At 47.4% G+C, this 24,745-nt stretch overlaps 2 protein-coding genes across 3 annotated transcripts in view; one reads left to right on the top strand and one right to left on the bottom strand.

Annotated features, from left to right (window-relative positions):
- Positions 1-10,791, bottom strand: part of KIF9 (kinesin family member 9) — a gene marked incomplete at its 3' end in the record, with an annotated part of 34,856 nt that extends 24,065 nt beyond the window's left edge. Inside the window, 9 exon segments of the mRNA XM_087712386.1 lie at positions 529-593; positions 1,078-1,225; positions 2,720-2,812; positions 2,941-3,024; positions 3,326-3,544; positions 4,899-5,005; positions 5,978-6,143; positions 6,252-6,358; positions 10,683-10,791. Coding sequence (XP_087568512.1) covers positions 529-593; positions 1,078-1,225; positions 2,720-2,812; positions 2,941-3,024; positions 3,326-3,544; positions 4,899-5,005; positions 5,978-6,143; positions 6,252-6,358; positions 10,683-10,734 — 1,041 coding nt within the window.
- A 240-nt stretch (positions 10,792-11,031) lies between these two features.
- Positions 11,032-24,745, top strand: part of KLHL18 (kelch like family member 18) — a 33,744-nt gene continuing 20,030 nt past the window's right edge. For both annotated transcript variants that reach the window (XM_087712377.1, XM_087712378.1), the window contains exon 1: positions 11,032-11,244. In XM_087712377.1, the coding sequence (XP_087568503.1) occupies positions 11,104-11,244 (141 nt within the window). In that variant the 5' untranslated portion in view covers positions 11,032-11,103. The remainder of the gene's footprint in view (positions 11,245-24,745) is intronic.

The raw sequence follows: 24,745 nt of genomic DNA, 5'->3' as shown, positions 1-24,745 counted from the left end.
CCATCCCTTCACCTATTCATCCTTCCCTCCATTCCTCTATCCATCTATCCCTCCATCTTTCATCCCTCCATCCCTCCTTCTTCCATCCCTTCATTCATTCTTCCATCCATCCATCCTTCTTCCATTCCTCCGCCCATCCTTCTTCCATCCCTCCCTCTACCGATCCTTCTTCCATCCCTCCACCCATCCATCCCTCCCTCCCTCCCTTCTTCCATCCCTCCATCCACCCTACTTCCCGCCCTCCCCCCATCCTTCTTCCATCCCTCCTTCTTCCATCCCTCCCTCCATCCTTCTTCCATCCACCCACCCTTCTTCCATCCATCCCTCCCCCATCCTTCTTCCATCCCTCCCTCCATCCATCCTTCTTCCATCCATCCCTCCACCCATCCTTCTTCCATCCCTCCATCCACCCTACTTCCATCCCTCCCTCCATCCTTTTTCCATCCACCCATCCTTCTTCCATCCCTCCACCCATCCTTCTTCCATCCTGCTTCCACCCTAGCCCTCCATCCCTGATCAGGCATTCACCGTTTCCACGATGTGGATGGACTCACTGCAGATGTTAGCCACAAGGACAGTGTTGCAATTTCCACCTAGGAAGCAAGGAAAAGAGGGAAGGAAGAGAGGAGGCCTGTAACGTCTCCTGCCTCCCTGCTCTGGTGGTCCAGGGGGATGTAACTGGGGAAAGACGGTCCTCCACATGACAGGGAGGGAGCCACCACGGAGAAGGCCCTTCCTCTGAGTCCCATCAGATGGATCTCAAGAGGGGATTCGTAACGTCTCCTTCCTCCATGCTCGGCTGGGTAGGTGTAACTGGGAAAAAGAGGGTCTTCTGCACAACCTGCCTCCTCCCCCAAGTGGGGCTTTTGAAGGTGACAACCAGCACCTTAAACTGAAGCAAAAGGGCAGCTCCCGCAGGAGAGGAGGCCCCGGGTTCAAACCTAGACTTGCACAAAACCGTGCAGGCCTCTGAATTTTGAGCCGGCTGAGTCCCCGGATACTTTTCAAGGGCAGCCCTTTGTAGAAGGCAGCCAGGCCTTGTTACGGCCCTGGAAGGGATGAACCTTAAATCCCTACCCAAGGAATCCTTCAAGGTGTAGGTCAGCTTGCTCTGCCGAAAGGGGATGTGGTCCCGGCTGCAGTCCGACAGGGCGATGACCACCTGCTCCAGGAAGGACAGCGATTTGTTGATGTAAGTCGCTTCCTTCAGCCCAAATCCTTCCGACTGTCCAGAAAGAAAACCTTGGTCAGTGGATCTGAAAGAGTCCAGGGGGTCCCTTGGCACAGGGCACTTTCGCCTGATTTTTACCACCGGTTTGCTGTGCACAAAAATGTGAGCAAAAACTGCTTGCGCGACTTCTGTGCAGGGCTGGATTGCTGACGGCGTTACGCGAAAGATTTTGCCCCTTAAAAGGTCTGCGCATGTACACCATGTTAGAAAGGGGGGGGGGCAGAGGTGGGTTCCTACCAGTTTGCACCTATTCGGTAGAACCGGTTCGTCAAATCTACCGAACCGGTTAGAAGAGGTTCCACCAGTGGACCCGGAAAGCAGGCCACACCTACAGAAGAGGTCCCAAACATTTTTTGAAACCCACCCCTGGTCCTTGGATAGGATTATTCTACACTATCATGCTCCTATTTATAAAACTCAGTGCCTCTGTGAAAGGTAAGGATGACTACTGCGTTTGTGGTGCAATCAGAACATTGCGTGTGTTGAAGTTGTTTTAACGCAAACCAAAGATGCCTTTTAAAAAACAAACATACATCATATTCTTATGCATGCCAGTGCTGTGTGAGAGGTAATTTAAGGTGGTTCTGACAAGTGTCATCGGCATCTTCATATCCGGTCACATGGGCGGCAAGCCACTCCCACCCAGTCACATGGGCGGCAAGCCACTCCCACAAAGGAGGCCACACCCACAGAGTAGGTTCGAACAATTCTTGAAACCCACCACTGGGGGGGGGTGAATTACATTTTTGCAATGAAGATTGTTCTGTGCATGCGCAGAATCAAAAATCAAGATGGCGGTGGTGACTAGAGAACCGGTACGTACGCGTGTGTGTGTGTGTGTGTGTGTGTGTGTGTGTGTAGGCCAAGTTACTGCTTACTCGGCCAAACTGCTAGGAACCCACCTCTGCTTCCGTGCATGTGGTTTGCTCACACATGCGTCTTATACACATGTGTGCGGCTTAGAAAATGTGGCTCAATAGGGCGGCATAGTGCCAGGATTATGCCGCAGGTCACCACTACCGGCTCGCTCGAACCGGCCTGAACTGACTGAATACCACCACAGGTCCTCGGCTTACAACAGTTCATTTAGTGACCTTTCCAAGTTACAATGGCACTGAAAGACATGACTTATGACTCTTTTTCAGACTTAGGATCATCGCGGTTCATACACGTGGCAACCGACTCGCTTTTATGATGGTTGCAGTGTTCCCTGGGGGGGGGGTGTGTCACAGGATCCCCTTTTGCGACCGTCTGACCAGCAAAATCGATGGGGAAGCCGGATTAGTCTAACGACCGCAGTCGCCAACTCAACGACAGCAGGGATTCACTTAATGGTGGCAAGACAAGGTTGTCAAATGGCGCAAAGCTCATTTAACAACCATCTTCGAAATGTTGGGCTCGGGTTTGGCCGTTAAGCCGAGGACTGCCTGCTGCCCTTGGCTTAAAATCCCCTTCGCGGAACTCAAAATGTGACTTTTATTTTCTCACTTTGCTTTTCGACAGCCTCTCCGAGCCCGCGAGGTCAACCAGATTAATTTTGGAAGTGACGTATCTGGCGTCAGAAACGATCCTCGAGTGACACTGAAGCGAGAGATAAGAATTGATAAGGGCGTGTTTGTTTTTTAAAAACAACAACGACGATGCCTTGAATCACGCAGGCTGCTGAGTCTTCAGCCACGGGCATCGAGCCAATTCTCAGTGGGGCTGACCTCGATGTAGATGGTGAAGATGCAGTGAGACCTGGAGGAATGCTTGTTCAGGGCATGCTGACCCACAGATCTGTTGGTGTCGCCCTAGAAGAGAAAAGGGAATAAAAGAGGCAGCGAGAAGATTCGCTGATTCAGGATCGCTTCCCCAAGTGGAATTAAAAAAAGTATTTGCTACCCAATAGCCCCGAAGTGCATAAAAATGCAACACGGGTAGTCCTCGTCTTATGACCACTTAATGATGGAAAAAGAGAGTTACAGCCAGTCCTCACGCTTAACAACTGTTGCAATGTTCCCCAGAATCAGGTGATGGGAAATCAGGCCCCTCGGCCACCGTGAATTTAATAAACAAATCACGAGAATAAATAGAGAGGGTGGGTCCCCTTACCTCAAACAGGAGATTTAATGCAATTTCTTCGTTGGGAGCGGGATGGATGGAGAGGCCCTTGACGGAGACCCCGTGGGGGCTCTCCACTATGGACAACGGGAGGTCGCTCTCTGAGCCGAGGGAGGGGAGGAGGTCCGAGATGACCTCATTGTGAATCTCCAGGTAAGAAATCCGGACGGTGATAAACTGATTGCTATGCTTCTCCATGGACTTGAACACCTGGAGGGAAAGGGGAGTGAATTTTATCTACCTGCTTACCTACGTTTCTCTCCTGCCTTTGTTCTGTGATTAACTCAAGGCAGGGGTTAACATGCCTGATACTCCTTCCTCCTCCCATTTCCCCCACGACAACCACCTTGTGAGGTGGGCTGGGTTGAGAGAGAGAGAGAGAGAGAGAGGGGTTTGCCCAAAGTCTGGTTTTCGCACCTAAGGCAGGACTAAGTTCACCGTCTCCTGGTGATTGGCCCAAAGTCCCCTTTTGTGCCTAAGTAGGACCCCACGATGATATGGAGCCTATCAAATGGTGGGTTTGACTCAGTGGTGGGTTTCAAATTTTTTTAGACCCTCTTCTGTAGGTGTGGCCTACTTTGTGGGAGTGGCTTGCCGGCCATGTGACTGGGTGGGCATGGCCAACTTGTAAAATGTGGTGGAACTCACTTAACAACGCTCTTGCTTAGCAACCAAAATGTTGGCTCAGGAACTCTGGCATTGAAGTGTGCAAGTCTTAAAGCTGTCAAGTTAGTTACAAGACCTTTGCACCCTTAACCCTTTAGAAAAAAACCTCCAGGGATGTTTAAACTTGATAGCTTTAAGACTTTAAGATAGAACTCTTGGAGGTGGGTGGGGCGATTGGTGAGCCAGCCAATCAGTGAGTGGCAGGCGGGGCAAGCGTGGTGCGGACAGGCAGCAGGAGGGAGCTGGAAGAGGGTTCTAAACGGCACGGTAGATTTGTGGAACCTCTTCTATAGAAGAGGTTAGAACTGGCAGGAACCCACCCCTGGTTTGACCGTTGTCACTGGGGGTGGGGGCTTATTGATTTTTTAAATTTAACTTCTATTCGCAGTTACAAGTTGCACTGAGTTGAATGGCCATGCAAATTCTCTTTTCTTTTCTTTCTTTCTCTCTTTCTTTTTCTTTCTTTCTCATTCATTCATTCATTCATTCATATATAAATATACAAACAAGTGCACATATAAATATACAAATAAATAAATAAATATACAAATAAATAAATATGCAAATAAATATACAAATAAATAAATATATAAATAAACAAACAAATATACAAATAAATAAATAAATATACAAATAAGTATACATATAAATATACAAACAAACAAACAAATAAATAAATATAAAAATAAATAAATAAATATACAAACAAACAAACGAATGAATATATAAATAAATAAACAAACAAATAAATATACAAATAAATAAATAAATATACAAACAAACAAATGACTATATAAATAAATAAATATATAAATAAATAAATAAAAATACAAATAAATAAACAAACATACAAATAAACATACAAACAAACAAACAAATAAACAAGGATCAGGGGCACCTGCTGGATAGCCCGAGGGATGATCCCCCGGTGCTTGAAGTTTCCGGTGGTCCCCGTCATGGTGAAGGTCTTGCCGGCTCCAGTCTGCCCGTAGCACATGATGGTCCCTGGGGGATGGTTGGGGGGGGGGGCAGCAGAGAGAGATTCTGGTCGTTTCCTAGAGGCAGCAAGCTCTCTTCTGGATAGCAGAGCCCGGAGGGACTCTGGAGATCCACTCCTCTGGGGGGGGTGTCAAGCTCGACTTCATTGAGGACCACATCAGGGCTGTCTTTGACCTTGAGGGGTCAGCTCGGCCTCTCCCGTTTTGGGGGGGGGGGCTTTGGTGGGCTGCTAGTGAAAAAGGGGCTCCCGAGCTCCGTTCTGGCTGCGATGGCCTCCTGCAACCCTCTGCCAGCGAAAAGGGAGCCTGGGAGGGCTGCACTCCGTTTCCGCGGCCCAGATCTAAGCACCTGAGTTTGACGTCCTGCTCTAGTCCAACCCGCTACTCAAATAGGAGACCCTATCCCTTTTCAAACAAAATGGTTGCCCAGTCCAGTTTTCAAGAAAACCTCCAGTAATGGCGCCCCCACCACTTCCATTGCACTGGTTAATTGTTCTCTCTGTCCTGAAATTTTCATCTTAATTCTAGGTTGCAATGAATCTACGTCAATGCCGATAGGTGGGATCGCTGCCAAAAATTGCAACCCTGGGGTGAAGAACGGCTGCAGGAATTGGGCATTTCTGGTTTAATGAAAATAAAGACTAGGGGAGACATGATAGCAGTCTTCCGATATCCGAGGGGCTGCCAGAAAGAAGAGGGAGTCTCCTGCACCTGAGGGCAGGAGAAGAAGCAATGGGTGGAAACTAATCAAGGAGAGAAGCAATTTAGAATTAAGGAGAAATTTCCTGACAGTGAGGACAATTAACCAGTGGAACAGAAGTCGCCTCCAGAAGTTGTGAATGCCCCAGCACTGGAGGTTTTCAAGAAGAGACTGGAAAAGTCAACTGTCTGAAATGGCTGGGGGTTGGACTAGAAGACCTCCAAGGTCCCTTCCCGCTCTCTTATTCTGTTAACGGAATAATAATCACTAATGGCTTACCGTTATAGCCGTTCAGGGCCTGTGAGACGAGCTCTTTGGCGACCGTATCATAAACCAGGTCTTGCGACGTGTTGTAGAGGACGCCGTCCAGCTTAAACGACCAGTCGGTCACCTTGTTGTTGACGATGCCTTTGGAACGATCCCGCTCGATGTGAACCTCGATCGTCTGGAAAAGGGGAGCCAGGGCGAGTTCCGATTTCAAGGGGCGTCAATTTCACCCGTGAAAAAGGCGGAATGGGGAGCAGAAGCTTTTCAGTTTCATCCTTTCTGTTACCTTGTTGTCAGCTCCGAATTTGATGACATCTTGAGGAAAGTCGGCCGTGGGCTTGACCCGTGCGAAGGCCTTCACTTTCTTCGAATTGAGGCACATGGCCATGAGGTCTGGGGGAAAAGAAATGCAGGGGGGTCCTTGATTTACGACCGCTTGCTTAGTTGCCATTTGAAGTGACAACAGCACTGGAAGTAGTGGCTTATTCACCCTTACGACCATTGCAGCATCCCTGTGGCCAGGTGATCAAAATTCAGATATTCGGCGATTGGTTCATATATATGATGGCCATAAGGTAGATGGATGGACAGACGGATGGAGATAAATGATAAGGCAGACAGAAAGATCAGATAATGGGTAGGATGGATGAGATAGATAGATAGATAGATAGATAGATAGGTAGGTAGGTAGGTAGGTAGGTAGGTAGGTAGGTAGGTAGGTAGGTAGATAGATAAAGAGGGGGGGAGAGAGAGAGACCATATTTTTCAGAGTATAAGATGCACCTTTCCCCCCCACAAAAGGTGAAAATCTGGGTGCATCTTATACACTGAATACAGCATTTTGTGCCTCCAGAAACCCCACCCCCTTCACCAAAATGGACGTGCAGAGCCTTTAGGAGGCTTCCAGAGTGCTCCAGGGTGCTGGGGAGGGCAAAAATGAGCAAACAACTGCCCATTTTTGCCTCCACCCCAGCCCTCAGGAGCCCTTTGCAAGCCTCCCAAAGCTCTGCATCCCCCCCCCTTTTTTTTTGTGCAAAAAGTGAGGCGTGCAGAGGGTTTGGGAGGCCTGCAGAGTGCAAAAACATTTTTTTAAAAAAATGTACCTCTTCAAAATCATGGTGGATCTTATACTCCAGTGTGCGTTATAGTCTGAAAAATACGGTAGACAGACAGACAGACTGACAGACAAAATGATAGTCAGAGTGTCCCAGAATGAGGTGACCCTCCTGACAAGCAAAGTCAATGGGGAATCCAGATTCATTGAACAACCATGTTACTGACTCAACAACTGCAGGGATTTCACTTAAATTCATGGGACAAAATTCACTTAACAAATGTTTCACTTAGCAACAAAAATTTCGGGCTCAACTGCGGCTGTGAGTTTATTTCTTCATTTATAAGATTTATACACCACCTATCCTATCTCACATAGTTTTCGGAAGATTAGGCAATTACAATTATATTTGTTTAAAAAAAATGCTCACAGTCCTCGACATATGATCGCAATTAAGCTCAAAATTTCTGTTGCTAAGCAAGATGGTTGTTAAGAGAGTTTCATCCCATTTTGGGATCTTTTTTGCCGCAGTTATTAAGTGAATTGCTGCAGCAACTAACAATGGAAATTTTGGGGTAAATTGTGGATGAAAGTTGAGGACTATCTGTATCAATTAGGTGGGAAATTAATATTTTTATTTAATCAGTAAGAAAGGCTGAGCGCCAAAGAATGGAGGCCTTTGAACTCTGGTGCTGGACAAGACTCCTGCATTGAGTCCCTTGGACTGCAAGGTGATCCAACCAGTCAGCCCTAGAGGAGATCAACCCTGGCTGCTCTTTAGAAGGCCAGATTCTGAAGAGGAAACTCAAATACTTTGACCACCTGATGAGAAGGAAGAAAGACTCCCTGTAGAAGAGCCTCATGCTGGGAAAGACTGAAGGCAAAAGAAGAAGGGGACGGCAGAGAAGGATGTGGCCGGAGGGAGTCACTGAAGCAATCGATGTGAACTTAAATGGACTCCAGAGGATGGCAGAGGACAGGAAGGCCTGGAGGAACGTTGTCCATGGGGTTGCGATGGGTTGGACATGACTTGCAAATAACAACTAATATGTTATAGGTTACTCAACTCCCAATGGGTGTCCTGTAAGTCCTTCCTTGGCCTTGTAATGTTGCGTTTTATCTAGTCTCGCCTCTCTTTTAACTTTTATATTCAGCTTTTATGTGTGAGGGAGTTGGGCAATTTCTAAACGTGATATAGATGAATAACAGGTAGATGCTAATGACAGATAGATATGAAGGATGCAATCAAAAAGATGTGATAGATGATAGATCAAGATAATTAACTGGAATTAACTGAAATTAACTGGAAAACTGATAATAGATGCGAAAAATGATAGATCAATAAGACAAATATAAATAGAGATATGTAGAAGATAATGACAGATGCAAAAGATAAATCATGCAATAAACAGATGAACGTAACTGAGATGAAAAAGATGCCGTTAGTTAATAGATAATTAAGACAGAATCTAAATCATTAAAAGAGATGCAAAATAGAGATGCAATGTAGGGATAGATGTTAATGATAGATCGACCCAAAAGACAGAATTTTGATAATTAATAAATTTACTTATTTATTTGATTCATATGTCACCCATCTCGTTTAGGAGTCATGATAGATGCGAAAGCCAGATTTAATACATAACAGATATAGATGTGAAAGGTAGATGCAATAGGTGGAGCGATAGAGCAAATAGATGTGACATAAATAAATACGGGTAGATGACAGATCAATACGACAGAATATAGATAAATGATGGGTAGGTAGGTAGTGGATGGATAGATGGATGGATGGATGGATGGATGGATGGATAGATAGATAGAAAGAAGAGAAAGAACATACAGTTGTATGGAATGGATGGATGGGTGAGATAATAGGCATGTAAGATGGATGAATAGATAGATATATAGAATAGACATATATAGTGGCTGGATGGATGGAGATAATAGGCATGATGGATAGGTATGATAGATATGTGTGATGGATGGATAGGTATTAGAATTTGTTGTTGTTGTTAGTTGCGAAGTTGTGTCCGACCCATCGCAGCCCCATGGACAACGTTCCTCCAGGCCTTCCTGACCTCTACCATCCTCTGGAGTCCATTTAAGCTCACGCCGGCTGCTTTGGTGACTCAATCCAACCATCTCATTCTCTGCCGTCCCCTTCTTCTTCTGCCCTCAATGGTTCCCAGCATTAGGCTCTTCTCCAGTGAATCCTTCATTCTCATTAGTATGTGAGTTTCATCTTAAATTAGAATAGACATATACAATTGATGGATGGATGGATGAGATAATAGGCACGTATGACTGATTGATGAATGGATCAATAAATAGATAGAAGAGACTTATATGGTGGATGGGTGGATGGATATAACAGGCATGTATGATGGATGGGATGGATAGACAGGATAATAATAGACATGTAAGAGGCATGATAAATAAATGGAATAGACATATACAATGCATGGATGGATGGAAATAATAGGGATTATGATGGATGGATGGAGAGAGAGAAAGACAGATTATAGAAAGGGATAGAAGATAGAAAAAGATGTATATACAAAAAGATCTAGATAGAGAGAAAATATAGATAGAAAGAAAAAAATAGAGATATAAATAGATATAGAGAAAAAGATTTAGATAGAAAAAGATATATAGATAGATATAAAGAAAAAGATATGAGAGAAAAAATCTAGATAGAAAAAGAAAGATATAAAGAGAGAAAAATATATAGATAGAAAGATATAGAAAGATATAGATAGAAAAAGATAATTATAGATAGAAAAAGATAGATAGAAAAAAGAAATAGATAGAAAAATATATAAAGATATATAGATAGAAAAAGATAATTATATATATAGAAAAAGATAGATAGATAGAAAGATATAGATATGTAAATAAATAGATAGAAAAGGATAATTATATAGATAGAAAAATATAAACAGGAGAAAAAGATATATAGAAAGATATAGATAAATAGATAGAAAAAGATAATTATATATATAGAAAAAGATATATAGAAAGATATAGATATCTATTTAGTGTCACAACCCCTGCTATGCCCCAATTATGGAAGCTAACTGCTTCCATTATCTGTCAATCGGCTCGTCACGAGAGTCCATCACGATATTGGGTTTGTGTCGTGATGGACTCTTGTGACGAGCCGATTGACAAATAATGGAAGCAGTTAGCTTCCTCTCATAATTGGGGCTTACCAAGGGTTGTGACACTAAATATGTATGTATGTATGTATGTATGTGTGTGTGTATATATATATATATATATATATATATATAGAGAGAGAGAGAGAGAGAGAGAGAGAGAGAGGGGGGGGGAGGGAGGGAGGGAGGGAGGGAGAGGGAGAGAGAGATAGAAAAAAGAAATAGAAAAATATATAAAGAAAAAGATAAAGACAGACAGATTCTGGGATGCTTACAATTGAACACCTTTCTCTCTCCCCCCCCACCCCAAATTCAAAAGCGAAAGGAAAAAGTTCGGGGCTGCCAAAAAGAAAAAGGAAGAAAAAAATCCCCCCCATAGAAACATAGAAACTCCTCGGGGGCCGCAGAGGCTCTGAGGGAGGAAGAGACTCGCCCTCCTCCAAGCGCCCCCAGACTCATCGGGGGACCCGGGGGGAGGGAGGGGGCGGCGCGGAAGGTCCACCTGGCCTCTGCCCACTACCCTGGGTCGGGGCCTTCCAGTCCAGAGCCGCCATCCGCCGCCGCGACCTAGCAGGGACCGCTCCCGGGCGGAGGCAGCGGTGAAGGGAGGCTCGCCGGCATCCTCTCGAATGGAAAAAGAGCCGCCTCAGGACCTGCTCCGAAGGGAGTGAGGGACATCGGCGCATGCGCGAAGCACGCCGTCGCCCCGGCGACCGCTTCTTCCGGAGGCTCTGTTGCCGCGGCGACGGGCGCTTCCGCTCAGCGCGGGCGGAGCCGAGAGGCGGGGCCTGGCTGGTTTCCGGTCTGGCCATCTCCCGGCGGCGAGGCGACGGTGGCCGGGTGGAGCCAAAGCGCGTCAGGCGAGCGAACGAGAAGGACGGCCGGTCCCGGCAGAGCCGGGGTTTGGCGTGGAAGCCGACGAGATGCTGGAGGCGGCCGGGCCGGACCCGGAGCTAGACCCGGAGGACCTGGTGCACTTCTCGGTGGGCGACTTGCCCAGCCGCGGCTACGGGGTGATGGGCGAGATCAGGAGACAGGGGAAGCTGTGCGACGTGACCCTCAAGGTGGGCCCCGGTGGGGGGGGGACGTGATTGACAGGAGGGAGAGGGACCCTGAGGAGGAGAGGGAGGGAGGGAGTAAGAAGGGGGGATGAATGGGGAGGGATTAAGGGAGGGGGGAGAAGTGGGGACCGCTTGGATGACCTCTGGGGCGCTCTTACACTCCCCCGCCCCCATTCCCCGCTCAAGAACCCGATCAATTTACGGTATGTGGGAGTAGAGCCTCCCTTGGGGGCGTTGGTGGTCCCTGGGCTTTTAGGACCCAACCAGGGAAGATCATCAGGGCTAAATGGGTGGGTGGGAGATTATGGGGAGGGGGAGGAGAAATGGGGGGAGGGAGGGAAAGGAGAGAAATGGAAGGAGCTGAGGGGAAGAAAAGGAGGAGAAATGGAGGGGGAGGGGGAGGAAAGGAAGTGGAGCAGAGGGGCAGGAAAAGGGGAGGGGGAGGAGAGAGAAGGGGGGAGAAATGGGGAGGGGGAGGGAAAGGAGAGAGGAGCAGAGGAGGAAAGGAGGGAGAAAAGGAGAGGAAAAGAAGGGGGGAGGAAAACCGGATGGGGAGGGAAAGAAGAGAAAGAGGAGAAATGGAGGAGAAGGGGAAGGAAAAGAGGGGAGAGGAAAAAGGAGAGGAGGGGAGGGGAGAAGGAAAAGAGGGAGGGGGAGGAGAAATGGAGGGGGGGAAGGAAAGAAAGAGGAGCAGAGGGGGAAGAAAAGAGGAGGGGGGAGAAATGGGGAGGGGGAGGGGAAGGAGAGAGGAGCAGAGAAGGAAAGGAGAGGAAAAGAAGGGGAGGAAAACAGGAGGGGGAGGGAAAGGAGCGAAAGAGGAGAAATGGAGGGGAAGGAGAAGAGCAGAGGAAGGAAAAGGGGAGGGGAAAAGAGAGGAGGGGAGGGGAGAAGGAAAAGGAGGGGAAGGAAAAATGGAGGGGGAGGGAAAGGGGAGTAGAGGGGAGGAAAACAGGAGGGGGAGGGAAAGGAGAGAAAGAGGAGAAATGGAGGGGAAAGGGAAGGAAAAGAGCAGAGGAAGGAAAAGAGGAGGGGAAAAAGGAGGGGAGGTGGAGAAGGAAAAGATGGAGGGGGAGGAAAGGAAGAGAGGAGGAGGAGGAGGAATATGGGGGTCCTTGGTGCTCTCTGAGCTTAACTGCTTTCTTGCAGACCAACTAGGTGACATCATCAGTGCTAGAAGGGAGGGGGTATACGGAGAGGAGGGGGAGGGGAAAGAGACCACCAGGGGTGGAAGGTGGCTGGAGGGACCCTGGATAACAACCTTGCCGGCTCCTGCCCCCAGCAGCCTTCCTCATTCCTTGCATTTTAGCACCGTTGCTGCTGAGGATCGCCGAAATTGAGTTCCTTCTATTGCAGATTATGTACAAACACCCCCCCCCCCTCACACACACATACTTTTGGGTCAGGTTGTTTTTTGTGGTGGCTGTGTTTTCCACAAGTTCCACAGGCTCACATAGAAAAAACAGGGAGCAATAATATATAATATATAATAATATAAATTGACCAAAGCTGACAATCTTGCTAGTTTTTTTTTCTGTAAAGGCAGCAGAATAGAAGAGTACATTTAGTCCCTGACTTACAACCACCTGTTTAGTGACCAAAGTTAACGACGACACTGGAAAAAAAGTGACTTGTGATTGTTTTTTCACACTTAATGACCCTTGCAACATCATCCCCGTGGTCACGTGACCAAAATCTGGAGCCTTATTAGCAACTGACTCACATTTATGACCGTTGCATGTCCTAGGAACACGTGATTTCCTTTTGCGGCCTTCTGACAAGCAGAGTCAACGGGGAAGCTGGATTCACTTAGCAACCATGGCAAGATAGGTCATAAAATGAACCTCAGCTCCCTTATAAGCTCTCAGGGCTTAGCCATGGGAAATTGTGGCTCAATTGTGCTTGCAAGTCAAAGACACCCCCTGTAGTATAAATGTCATAGAGGATAATTGTAGATAGAAAATAAAGAGGATAAGGGGTTTGGGCTGATAACATGTCACCGTTTAAAGGACCCTAAAATTTCTTAAACTTGCTGCTTTTTAAACTTATTGATCTTCAAATCTTAAAATTTCTTGACCACCAAGATCATTTACACCATGATGTTAGGCGCTTAAATAGAAAACATCTGGTAGTAACAAAAGAATAAATAGGAGTGGAATGGAATGGAGAAAGCGAATGCAATAGAATAGGAATAGAGAATAGAATAGAGAATAGAATAGAATATAGAATGGAACGGAACAGAATATATGGAAGGGAATAGAATAGAATAAGGAAAAGGAATAGAATAATAGAATAGAATAGGAATAGAAATAGAATATAGAATAGAACAGAATATATGGGATAGAATAGAAATAGAATAGAATAACAGAGTTGGATCTTGGAGGTCTTCCTCCAAGAGCCAAGGTGGCGCAGTGGTTAAATGCAGCACTGCAGGCTACTGCTAGATCAGCAGGTCAGCGGTTCAAATCTCACCGGCTCAGGGTTGACTCAGCCTTCCATCCTTCCGAGGTGGGTAAAATGAGGACCCAGATTGTTGGGGGCAATATGCTGACTCTCTGTAAACCGCTTAGAGAGGCCTGAAAGGCCTATGAAGCGGTATATAAGTCTACTGCTATTGCTATTGCTTCTAGTCCAACCTCCTGCTTAGGCAGGAAATCTTATTTATACCATTTCAGACAAATAGTTATCCAATCTCTTCTTTAAAACTTCCAGCGTTGGAAATTTACAACTTCTGGAGGAATGCTGTTCCACTGGTTAATTGTCCTCACTGTCAGGAAATTTCTCCTCAGTTCTAGGTTGCTTCTCTCCTTGATTAGTTTCCACCCATTGCTTCTTGTTCTGCCCTCAGGTGCCTTGGAGAATAGTTTGACTCCCTCTTCTCTGTGGCAACCCCTGGGATATTGGAAGACTGCTATCATGTCTCCCCTGGTCCTTCTTTTCATTCAACTAGACATGCCCAGTTCCTGCAACCGTTCATCCTATGTTTCAGCCTCCAGTCCCCTAATCCTCTTTGTTGCTCTTCTCTGCACTCTTTCTAGTGCAGAGAAGGTCATTAAACAAATGAGGTAATTAAACAATTGCCCGCTATGGTAATATACACCTTCCTACCTACAGTGACTGGGATGCTGCTACCGGTAAAAATTGCAAAATTATAAAAGAAATATCTGTTCAAGTAGTCTTCGACTTATGACCACAATTGAGCCCAAAATACCTGTTGCTAGGTGAGATATTTGTTGAGAGAGTTTTGCCCCATTTTACGACCTTTCTTGCCACACCTTGTTAAACACTGAAGTTGTTAAGTGAGTAACATGGTTGTCCCCTTGTCAGAAGGTCTCAAAAGGGGACCACATAACCCGGGGACACTGCGACCGTCATAAATACGAGTCATTTGCTGAATGGCTGAATTTTGATCACATGACCACAGGGATGTGAAAAACGATCGTCAGTCATTTTTCTCAGCCCCGTTGTAACTTCGGTCACTAAATTTATTTATTTATTATTATTTATTTATTATTTATTTATAATAAATAAATGAACAATTTTTAAGTCCAGGACTAGCTGTACTTGAAGGCCTTTACCAATTAAAATTCTGTTTCCGACAAGAGATTTTCTTCCCTTATGTCACTCTGGGCATGACGTCACCATCGAGATGATTAATGTCCCAAATATTGGGTGTAGCCCCCTCTGGCATAGCGTTGTGCATTGTGCATCACACCATCTCTTAAGAATGTGTCACAGGCTACTTTTAAGGAGGCTTGACTGTTAAAAAGAAAAAAAAGCTGATAATTACGTCTGGGTTTTTTTTTTTAATATATATATATTCTTGGGGAGAAGCCTGTGAAAATTAGATTTTAATTGCAGCCCAGTTTCTGGTACTCCTGTCTCCAGTTGCATATGTTAACTTTGCACACAAGATACTCTTCCAAGAATTGAATGACTCACGGAAGGAATGCTTTATATTAGTCAGGTTATTTAACTGCACCCGAGTAACAAGGGTGGTTTGACAGAGTGAGCACTGATTTTCCAATATTGCCTCTCAAAGGTTTGTGGGTGATTCTCAGTCTTCCAAGTCACGGATGTCCCAAAGGTGCTTTTTTTTTTCCCCAGCAGGCAACTGGACTTTCTGGTTTTTCTGTGACGACTTTATTTCCCTTTTCATGCAAAAATCTGAAGAGCTGAAACGTCTCCAAAGGAAAACGGGAAAATCTGGTTGCCTCCTTGGGGGGGGGGGGAACCCCTTGTGGGATGAAAGGTTTTCATTGTTTTTTTTAAAGTCCTCCAAATGTAGAAAATTATTCTTCCGACAGGAGAGAATATTTGGAGATCCGGCTTGAGCCGTGGGGTGCTCGGTGCTCTCTGAGCTGGGTGGTTTTCTTGCAGACGTCTCATGACCCAGCTAGGTAATACCATCAGTGCTATAGCAATAGCAATAGCAGTTAGACTTATATACTGCTTCATAGGGCTTTCAGCCCTCTCTAAGCGGTTTACAGAGTCAGCATATCACCCCCACAGTCTGGGTCCTCATTTCACCCACCTCGGAAGGATGGAAGGCTGAGTCAACCTTTGAGCTGGTGAGATTAGAACCGCTGAACTGCAGATAACAACCAGCTGAAGTGGCCTGCAGTACTGCACCCTAACCACTGAGCCACCTCAGTGCTAGAAGGGACGGGTGGGTGGGTGGGTTGCAAGGTAGAGGAAGAAGAGGAGAATTGTGGGGTCTTTCGTGTTTTCTGAGCTTGGTTGTTTTCTTGCAGACATTTTATCACCTAGCTAGCTAACGTCAGTGATAAGAGAGTTTGCTCTCTGCTTATGTACAGTATATCGGTTCGCCCTCCAGTATCATTGAGAGAGTGTGCCAAAACAAACTTGATCGTTCCTTGGTTAGAGTATTGGTTTTTGCTCCATTTTTTGTCTGGTGTTAATCCTTTCTTATCCAGGTTTCTTTTTTCTCTGCCAGTCCTTGGTGCCTTCTGGGCTTGGTGGTTTTCTTGCAGGCGTTTCATGACCCAACTAGGTAACATCATCAGAGCTAGAAGGGAGTGCTAGGTGTGTGGAGAAGAAGGAAGGATTGCAGGGTCCTTGGTGCTATCTGAGCTGGGTGGTTTTCTTGCAGACATTTTCATCACTACACCAGGCAACATCATCAGAGCGAGAAGGAAATGGGAGTTTGTGAAGAGGAGGAGAACGGGGGGGGGGGGGTGTCCTTGGTGCACTCTGACCTGGGTGGTTTCCTTGCAGACGTTTCATGACCCAACTAGGGAACATAGAGCCGAGGTGGCGCAGTGGTTAGTGCAGGCCACTTCAGCTGACTGTTATCTGCAGTTCAGTGGTTCAAATCTCACCGGCTCAAGGTTGACTCAGCCTTCCATCCTTCCGAGGTGGGTGAAATGAGGACCCGGATTGTTGTTGGGGGCGATATGCTGACTCTGTAAACCGCTTAGAGAGGGCTGAAAGCCCTATGAAGCGGTATAGAAGTCTATAAATAAATAAATAAATAAATAACACCATCAGTGCTAGAAGGGAGGAGGAGGAGGAGGAGGAGACGACGATGACATGACAACTGTGTGGTCCTTGATGCGCTCTGAGCTGGGTGGTTTTCTTGCAGACATTTCATGACCCAACTAGGTAACATCATCAGTTTGAGGAGGAATAGGAGGAGTCCATGGGCCTGTCTGTATGAGCTTTACTTATTTCTTGCAGATATTTTAGGGCTCAGCTAGGTAACCATCAGTGCTAGGAGGGAATTTGTTCAGGAGACGTTATCCATTAGCCTTGGAATAAATCCAACAATTTTCTCCCTAGCAGCTAAATGTTTCTAAGAAGCCCCCAAGGAGCCCATTTCCCACAATTCCTTATTTTCAGCCTCCGGGATCCATTTATTGTTTACATAAATAGCCCATCTCTGCTTCTTAATGCGGTAATGGTCTGTGAGCACCAAAGAGCTTCTGTGCTTAATCAGGGGGGACGTTTTATGTTTTTGATGCTTGAACGTGTTTATTATTGTTTATTATTGTTTTGTTTCCAATACCCCCCCCCTCCTAATCTATCCAAAAAGGGGAGGTATAAAGGCTTTCATAAAATCAGAAAACAGAAGGGTTGGAATGGACTTTCAGAGGTCATTTAAGCCAACCCCCATTGCCACCACGAAGCCCTCCGGCCTCTGCTCAAATCATTCTAGCAACTGAGACTCCACCAGAACAGAATAAGAGAGCTGGAAGGGACCGTGGAGGTCTTCTAGTCCAGCCCCCTGCTCAAGCAGCAGACTCTATACCACTTCAGACAAATGTCTATCCCACATCTTCTTAAAGACTTCCAGTGTTGGAGCATTCACAACTTCTAGAGGCAACTTCTGTTCCACTGATTAATTGTTCTAACTGTCAGGAAATTTCTCCTCAGTTCTAAGTTGCTTCTCTCCTGGATTAGTTTCCACCCATTGCTTCTTGTTCTGCCCTCAGGTGCCTTGGAGAATAGCTTGACTCCCTCTTCTTTGTGGCAACCCCTGAGATATTGGAAGACTGGTATCCTGTCTCCCCTGGTCCTTCTTTTCATTAAACTAGCCATGCCCAATCCCTGCCACCGTTCCTCATATCAAGTGGTTGACCACTCTTCTTGGTCATTCAGCTGCTGTCCAGCTGAAATCTTCTTCCTTCCATTTAACTTTCAAACTTTAATGGTATTTGTATGCCGCCCACTCCCTGGGGACTCTGGGCGGCTCACAGCAAATAAAACAGCAATAAAAACATTTAAAACATTTAAAATTACAAAATTAAAATCAACACAGCATCCATTACATCAAATGGGGCTGGAATACTCAACAGCCCCAGGCCTGCCGGAAGAGCCAGGTCTTAGTCGCTTTACGGAAGGCCGGGAGGGTGGTGAGGACCCGGATCTCAGCAGGAAGCTCGTTCCACAAGGCCGGTGCAGCTACAGAGAAGGCCCTCCCTCAGGGAGCCGCCAACCGGCATTGTCCGGTCGACGGCACCCGGAGGAGACCCAACAATTTTAAACCTTAATACAGTAGAACCTCTGGCCACGACCATAATTCGTCCCATAACTTTGCTTGCAACCCCATTTGGTGGTGACCTGAAGCTAATTTTGGAAATTCGGCGCTTATAAAACAAAAACATAAAAAAAAAGGCCTAAAAGAGGAAATCAGCCCCGAAAAAAAAAAATGTGAATTTTTTGGTTGCAATCTGATTTGGTCGTGGTCAGAAGAAGCGTAGTCAGGTACTCCTCAACTTATAACGGTTCATGTAGTGGCCATTCAAGGTTACGACGGCATTGAAAAACATGACTTGGGACTGCTTCTTACCCTGACGTCCATTGCGGCCTCCCCAGGGTCACATGCTCAGAATTCGGACACTTGGCAACTGATTCATGTCTCCGACGGTCGCAATGTTCCTGGGGGGGGGCGGGGGGGAGAGACATACACATGATCCCCTTTTGCGACCTCCTGGCAAGTGAAGCCTGTTTACTTAACCACCACGTTACTAACTTATCATTGGCAAGTGATTTGCTTAATAATTGTGTCAAGGTCGTAAAACGGGGCAAAACTCACACATGTTTCACTTAGCAACAAAAAGTTGTGGCTGTGACTTTTAACTTTCAACTTTTAATAGCAATAGCAATAGCAATAGCAATAGCAGTTAGACTTATATACCGCTTCATAGGGTAAACCTCTCTAAGCGGTTTACAGAGTCAGCATATCACCCCCAACAACAATCCGGGTCCTCATTTCACCCACCTCGGAAGGATGGAAGGCTGAGTCAACCCTGAGCCGGTGAGATTTGAACAGCCGAACTGCAGAACTGCAGTCAGCTGAATAGCCTGCAGTGCTGCATTTAACCACCTTGCGCCACCTCGGCAAGTAGATTTGTATGCCGCCCAATCCCGAAGGACTCCGGGCGGCTTACATAAAAGCAGTTTAAAAATATTTTAAAAAAAGATTAAAAACACAAGACAAAACAGCTTAAGAACAGAAACACAACATGCACTCAGTTTTCAAAGGGGCTGAAGTTCAGTCAAGCTCAACAGCTCCAGGCCTGCCGGAACAGCCAGGTCTTAACAGACTTACGGAAGGCCAGAAAAGTGGGGAGGGTCCGGATCTTGGGGGGGGTGGGGGTGTAGATCGTTCCAAAGGGCCGGAGCAGCAACAGAGAAGGCTCTCCCCCGAGGAGCGGCCAGCCGGCACTGCGTAGCCGACGGCACCTGGAGCAGGCCCGCCCTGTGCGATCTTATTGGGCGCTGGGAGGTATGTTGCAGGAGGCGGCCCCAACTACCGTGACCCCGTCAAAACCGCGCTCGACTAAGCCGCGCCCGATTAAACCGCGTCGCTGACGTCATCAACAGGGCGACAACAGCCAGCGCAGAGAAAGAAGGGCGCTTTAAATAGCGCTTTGAAAGCAAGCCGATTCAACTTAAGGTAAGGGTTAGCTTTAGGGTTAGGGTTAGGTTTAGGGTTAGGTTAAGGGTTAGGTTTAGGGTTAGGTTAAGGGTTAGGTTTAGGATTAGGTTTAGGGTTAGGTTAAGGGTTAGGGTTAGGTTAAGGGTTAGGTTAAGGGTTAGGGTTAGGTTAAGGGTTAGGTTAAGGGTTAGGGTTAGGGTTAGGTTTAGGGTTAGGTTAAGGGTTAGGTTTAGGGTTAGGTTTAGGGTTAGGTTTAGGGTTAGGTTAAGGGTTAGGGTTAGGGTTAGGTTAAGGGTTAGGGTTAGGTTAAGGGTTAGGTTAAGGGTTAGGGTTAGGGTTAGGTTTAGGGTTAGGTTAAGGGTTAGGTTTAGGGTTAGGTTAAGGGTTAGGGTTAGGTTAAGGGTTAGGGTTAGGGTTAGGCTAAGGGTTAGGTTAAGGGTTAGGGTTAGGTTTAGCGTTAGGTTAAGGGTTAGGATTAGGGTTAGGTTTAGGGTAAGGTTTAGGGTTAGGTTAAGGGTTAGGTTTAGGGGGGTTAGGTTTAGGTTTAGGGGTTAATTTTAGGTTTAGGGTTTACAGCGTGCTTCTGTCTCCGCGCTGTTGTCGCCCTGTTGATGACGCCAGCGATGCGGTTTAGTCGTGCGGGGTTTTGTGGTGGAACCCCCGACTACATTTAAAGGCTGAATTCCTCTAACTCAGGGGCGGCTAACTTTTTTGTCCAGGTGTGCTGAAATAGCATGCACGAGGATGCTCAAACTCATAATGCAGTGCGCCCTGAGCATTTTAGCAATAGCAATAGCAGTAGACTTATATACCGCTTCATAGGCCTTTCAGGCCTCTCTAAGCGGTTTACAGAGAGTCAGCATATTGCCCCCAACAACAATCCGGGTCCTCATTTTACCCACCTCGGAAGGATGGAAGGCTGAGTCAACCCTGAGCCGGTGAGATTTGAACCGCTGACCTGCTGATCTAGCAGTAGCCTGCAGTGCTGCATTTAACCACTGCGCCACCTTGGCTCTTGGCATTTAACCACTGCGCATCACCCTCCCCCCACACACATTCACATCCCTCCCCATGCCCTGTTTTGGGACTAACAGGCCTCTCCAAAGCCCTCTGGGACCATAAATGGGGCACCTCCTGACGTTCCCCCTACCCCCACACATGAATGCGCATCTCCCACATGCGTGGCAGAGAAATTCAGCTGGCTGGTGGGAGGCGTGCGCACATGCGCAGTGGAGCTGAGGTGAGCGACAGCTCATGTGCCCACCAAGTGGGCTCCGCTTGCCACAGGTTTGCCATCCAGGCTCTTAACTGCACAATATCAGAGGGTTTATTTCTTTTATTTATTAATAAAATGTATAGGCAGCCTGTCCTTACCTATCTCAAGGTAATTCTAGGCAGGTAGTCCTCGTAAAATGGGGAAAAATTAACAGCCCTACTTAGCGACAAAGTTTTGGGCTCAACAGTCTTAAATTGAGGACTACCTGTGGTTGTTTGGCTTTTCTATCTATCTGTGTGTGTGTGTGTGTGTTGTTATTGTTGTTTTCTGCAAAGACCCAGAACAGGTTGTGCTGTCTTTCTGTGTCTCGGCCGTTCAATTATCATGTCTGTCGGCCTTTTTCTCCAGGCTAAAAATATACCTAATTTGTGACTAGACGTCTCTTTGTTCAATGTCCCTATTTCCAAGACGCATTTCCAAGAACTGGTGCTGATGCTCCGGGTGTGAAGAGGAGTTCTGTTTCTCATCGCTAGCTGGGAGGCTATTCGGCTGTTTTTTTTATTTATTTGGCAGTTGCTCAAATGTTTTTTTGGTTCCTCTCCAGCTTCCATTCGTGAGTCACCGAGATCTTTTTTTCAGGTGCTCTGAAGCTCCTGGCTCTGACGAAGTTCGTCCCACCTGTTTATATATATATATATATATATATATATATATATATATATATATATATATATATATATATATATATATATATATATATATATATATATATATATATATATATTTTGGTCTACTCAAGGCGGGGAACAGATCTCACGCTTCCTCCTCCTCTTTTTCTAAGCCACAACCACCACCCTGCGAGGTGGGCTGGCTTGAAAGAGCGCACGGGGCCCAAGATCACCCAGCCAGCTTTCATGCCTAAACTGGGACTAGAACTCACCCTCTCCTGGTGGCCAAGGTGGCGCAGTGGTTAAATGCAGCACTGCAGGCTACTGCTAGATCAGCAGGTCAGCGGTTCAAATCTCACCGGCTCAGGGTTGACTCAGCCTTCCATCCTTCCGAGGTGGGTAAAATGAGGACCCGGATTGTTGGGGGCAATATGCTGACTCTCTGTAAACCGCTTAGAGAGGCCTGAAAGGCCTATGAAGCGGTATATAAGTCCACTGCTATTGCTATTGGTTGGCCCCAAGTAACCCAGTTGGCTTTCATGCCTAAGACAGGCCTAGAACTCCCCGTCTCCTGGTGCTTGGCCCAAAGTCACCCAGCCAGCTTTCATCCCTAAGGCGGCACTAGAACTCCCTGTCTCCCGGTGATTGGTCCAAAGTCCCCCAGCTGGCTTTCATGCCTAAGGCGGCACTAGAACTCCCTGTCTCCCGGTGATTGGCCCAAAGTCACCCAGCTGGCTTTCATGCCTAAGGCAGGACTAGAACTCACCGTCTCCTGGTGATTTGCCCAAAGTCCCCCAGCTGGCTTTATAGCTGAGGCGAGTCTAGAACTCCCAGTCTCCTGGTGATTGGCCCAAAGTCACCCAGCTGACTTTCATGCCTAAGGCAGGACTAGAACTCATCGCCTCCTGGTGATTGGCTCAAAGTCCCCCAGCTGGCTTTATAGCTGAGGCGAGTCTAGAACTCCCAGTCTCCTGGTGATTGGCCCAAAGTCACCCAGCTGACTTTCATGCCTAAGGCAGGACTAGAACTCACCGTCTCCTGGTGATGGGCCCAAAGTCCCCCAGCTGGCTTTATAGCTGAGGCGAGTCTAGAACTCCCAGTCTCCTGTTGATGGGCCCAAAGTCACCCAGCTGGTTTTCATGCCAAAGGCAGGACTAGAACTCCCTATCTCCTGGTGATGGGCCCAAAGTCACCCAGCTGGCTTTATAGCTGAGGCGAGTCTAGAACTCCCAGTCTCCTGTTGATTGGCCCAAAGTCACCCAGCTGGCTTTCATGCCAAAGGCAGGGACTAGAACTCACCGCCTCCTGGTGATGGGCCCAAAGTCCCCCAGCTGGCTTTATAGCTGAGGCGAGTCTAGAACTCCCAGTCTCCTGGTGATTGGCCCAAAGTCCCCCAGCTGGCTTTCATGCCAAAGGCAGGGACTAGAACTCACCGCCTCCGGGTGATTGGCCCAAATCCAGCCTGCTTTCGTGTCTAAGCTGGGACTAGAACTCCCCCTCGCCTGGTGGCTTGGCCCAAAGTCACCCAGCCAGCTTTCACGCCGTCTCCCCTGTTTCCTGGCCCAAGCACCCTCATGCTGAACTGCCTCTCCTTGTGGTCCCCTTTTCGCACATCCCCGCCCCCCCCCTTGCGTTCTTCTGGCTCAGATACGTTGCCTTGACCTCCCGTCGACAAAATAACCTTGCTGTGTGGTGTCCAGATTGTGACGTTTTTCTCCTCCTGCCAGAGATTTAGGGACTGCCCTAAGAATGGTGGCTCGAGCAAGAGAGGGTTTTTTTCCCCATCCTTCAGCCAAGAGATTTCCCATTAGCAAGGCCCCTGACACACACACAAACGCACACACACACACACCAGCTTTTGGTTGCGTTGTGCACTCAGCATGTCGTTTTGTTGTTATTTAGGTCACGACGGCCTGGACTAAATGGGGCACTTCTCCTTTCTGAGAGCGAGAGAGAGGCACTCCGTAATTCTGATTCAGCAGGCAATTTTAGGCATCTTTGGTTTTCTCCCGGGCATAAACAACTCCTGGCGGATTCCCGTTTCTCTTTACCTGGCTCGTCATTTGCCCACCTGCCGCGATAGATCCTGGGGGGGCGGGGTGGGGAACCAGGAGAGGTGCGTCTGATTTCGGAGGCACGTTTTAGGTCAGTGATGGTGAACCTTTTCAGCACTGAGTGGCCAAACTGGAATACTCGTGCCCGAGCGCCGTATGCTCAAAAACCAGCTGGCCGGTGCGTGCGAACCTGTTTTTTGGGGGCCAAAAATGGCCTGTGTTTTGGGGGTGTTTTTTTGGGCCGTTTTCAGGCTGTTTTCCGGTGCTCCAGCGCCCGCAAGCACCAGCTGCCCGAAACCAGAACATCTGGAGAAGGCACGCATGCCATGGGTTCACCATCACGAAGGGTTCAGAAAACTGCAGAGGAAACGTGGCCCATCTTGATTGAGGGAGAAGTGTTTGTGGCTCAGGGTTGAACTTTCTGCAAAGTCCTTGGTGCTCTCTGTGCTCTGGGGGTGGGGGGGGTTCCTTGCAGACGTCTCATGACCCAACTAGGGAACGCCATCAGTAGTAGAAAGGAAGGGGGGTTTGCTCTCTCTTTATGTACAAGTGACTTGCACTGTCAGTGTTCTTAGAGGTTCCTTGGTGAGGCTGCAAGACAAGCACCAAGATTGGAGAACCCCAAAAACTACTCCTTCTCCTTCTCCTCCTCTCTAACACTGATGATGTTCCCCAGTTGGGTCATGAGACGTCTGCAAGGAAACCCACCCAGCTCAGAGAGCACCAAGGACCCCCCAGTCCTTCCTCCTTCCCCCCTTCTAGCACCAATGATGTTCCCCAGTTGGGTCATGAGACGTCTGCAAGGAAACCACCCAGCTCAGAGAGCACCAAGGACCCCACATTTCAACCCAGAGCTACAGGTATTCTCTCCTATGGATACTGGAGAGTCTTTTCTGTGACCCCCCCTCCCTCTCCCCCACCCATGGTTGAAAAACCTAGAGCGATGTGTCTCCCAGCCTGACCCTTCCTGTGGCCCTGGGCCTTGCTTCCTTCTCTCTTTCCCAGGGTGAGAGAACCTTGCAAGCTGATCCCACAATTCCTCTGTGTTTGGAGGGGTGTGGGGGACACCACGAAGTGCACAAGACCAGGGGCTTAAGACCCCCGAGAGCGATGGCCCCGGTTGCAGCTGCGATGATGCCTGCGGCTGTTTCATAACCGGCAACGT

This window comes from Thamnophis sirtalis, unplaced genomic scaffold, assembly GCF_051295495.1.
Source record: "Thamnophis sirtalis isolate CommonGarterSnake01/CBP01778 unplaced genomic scaffold, rThaSir2_p1.2 scaffold_4, whole genome shotgun sequence".
Lineage (NCBI taxonomy): Eukaryota > Metazoa > Chordata > Lepidosauria > Squamata > Natricidae > Thamnophis > Thamnophis sirtalis.
Note: the sequence above shows the minus strand (reverse complement) of the source record. Positions and strands in the feature narration are given on the sequence as shown.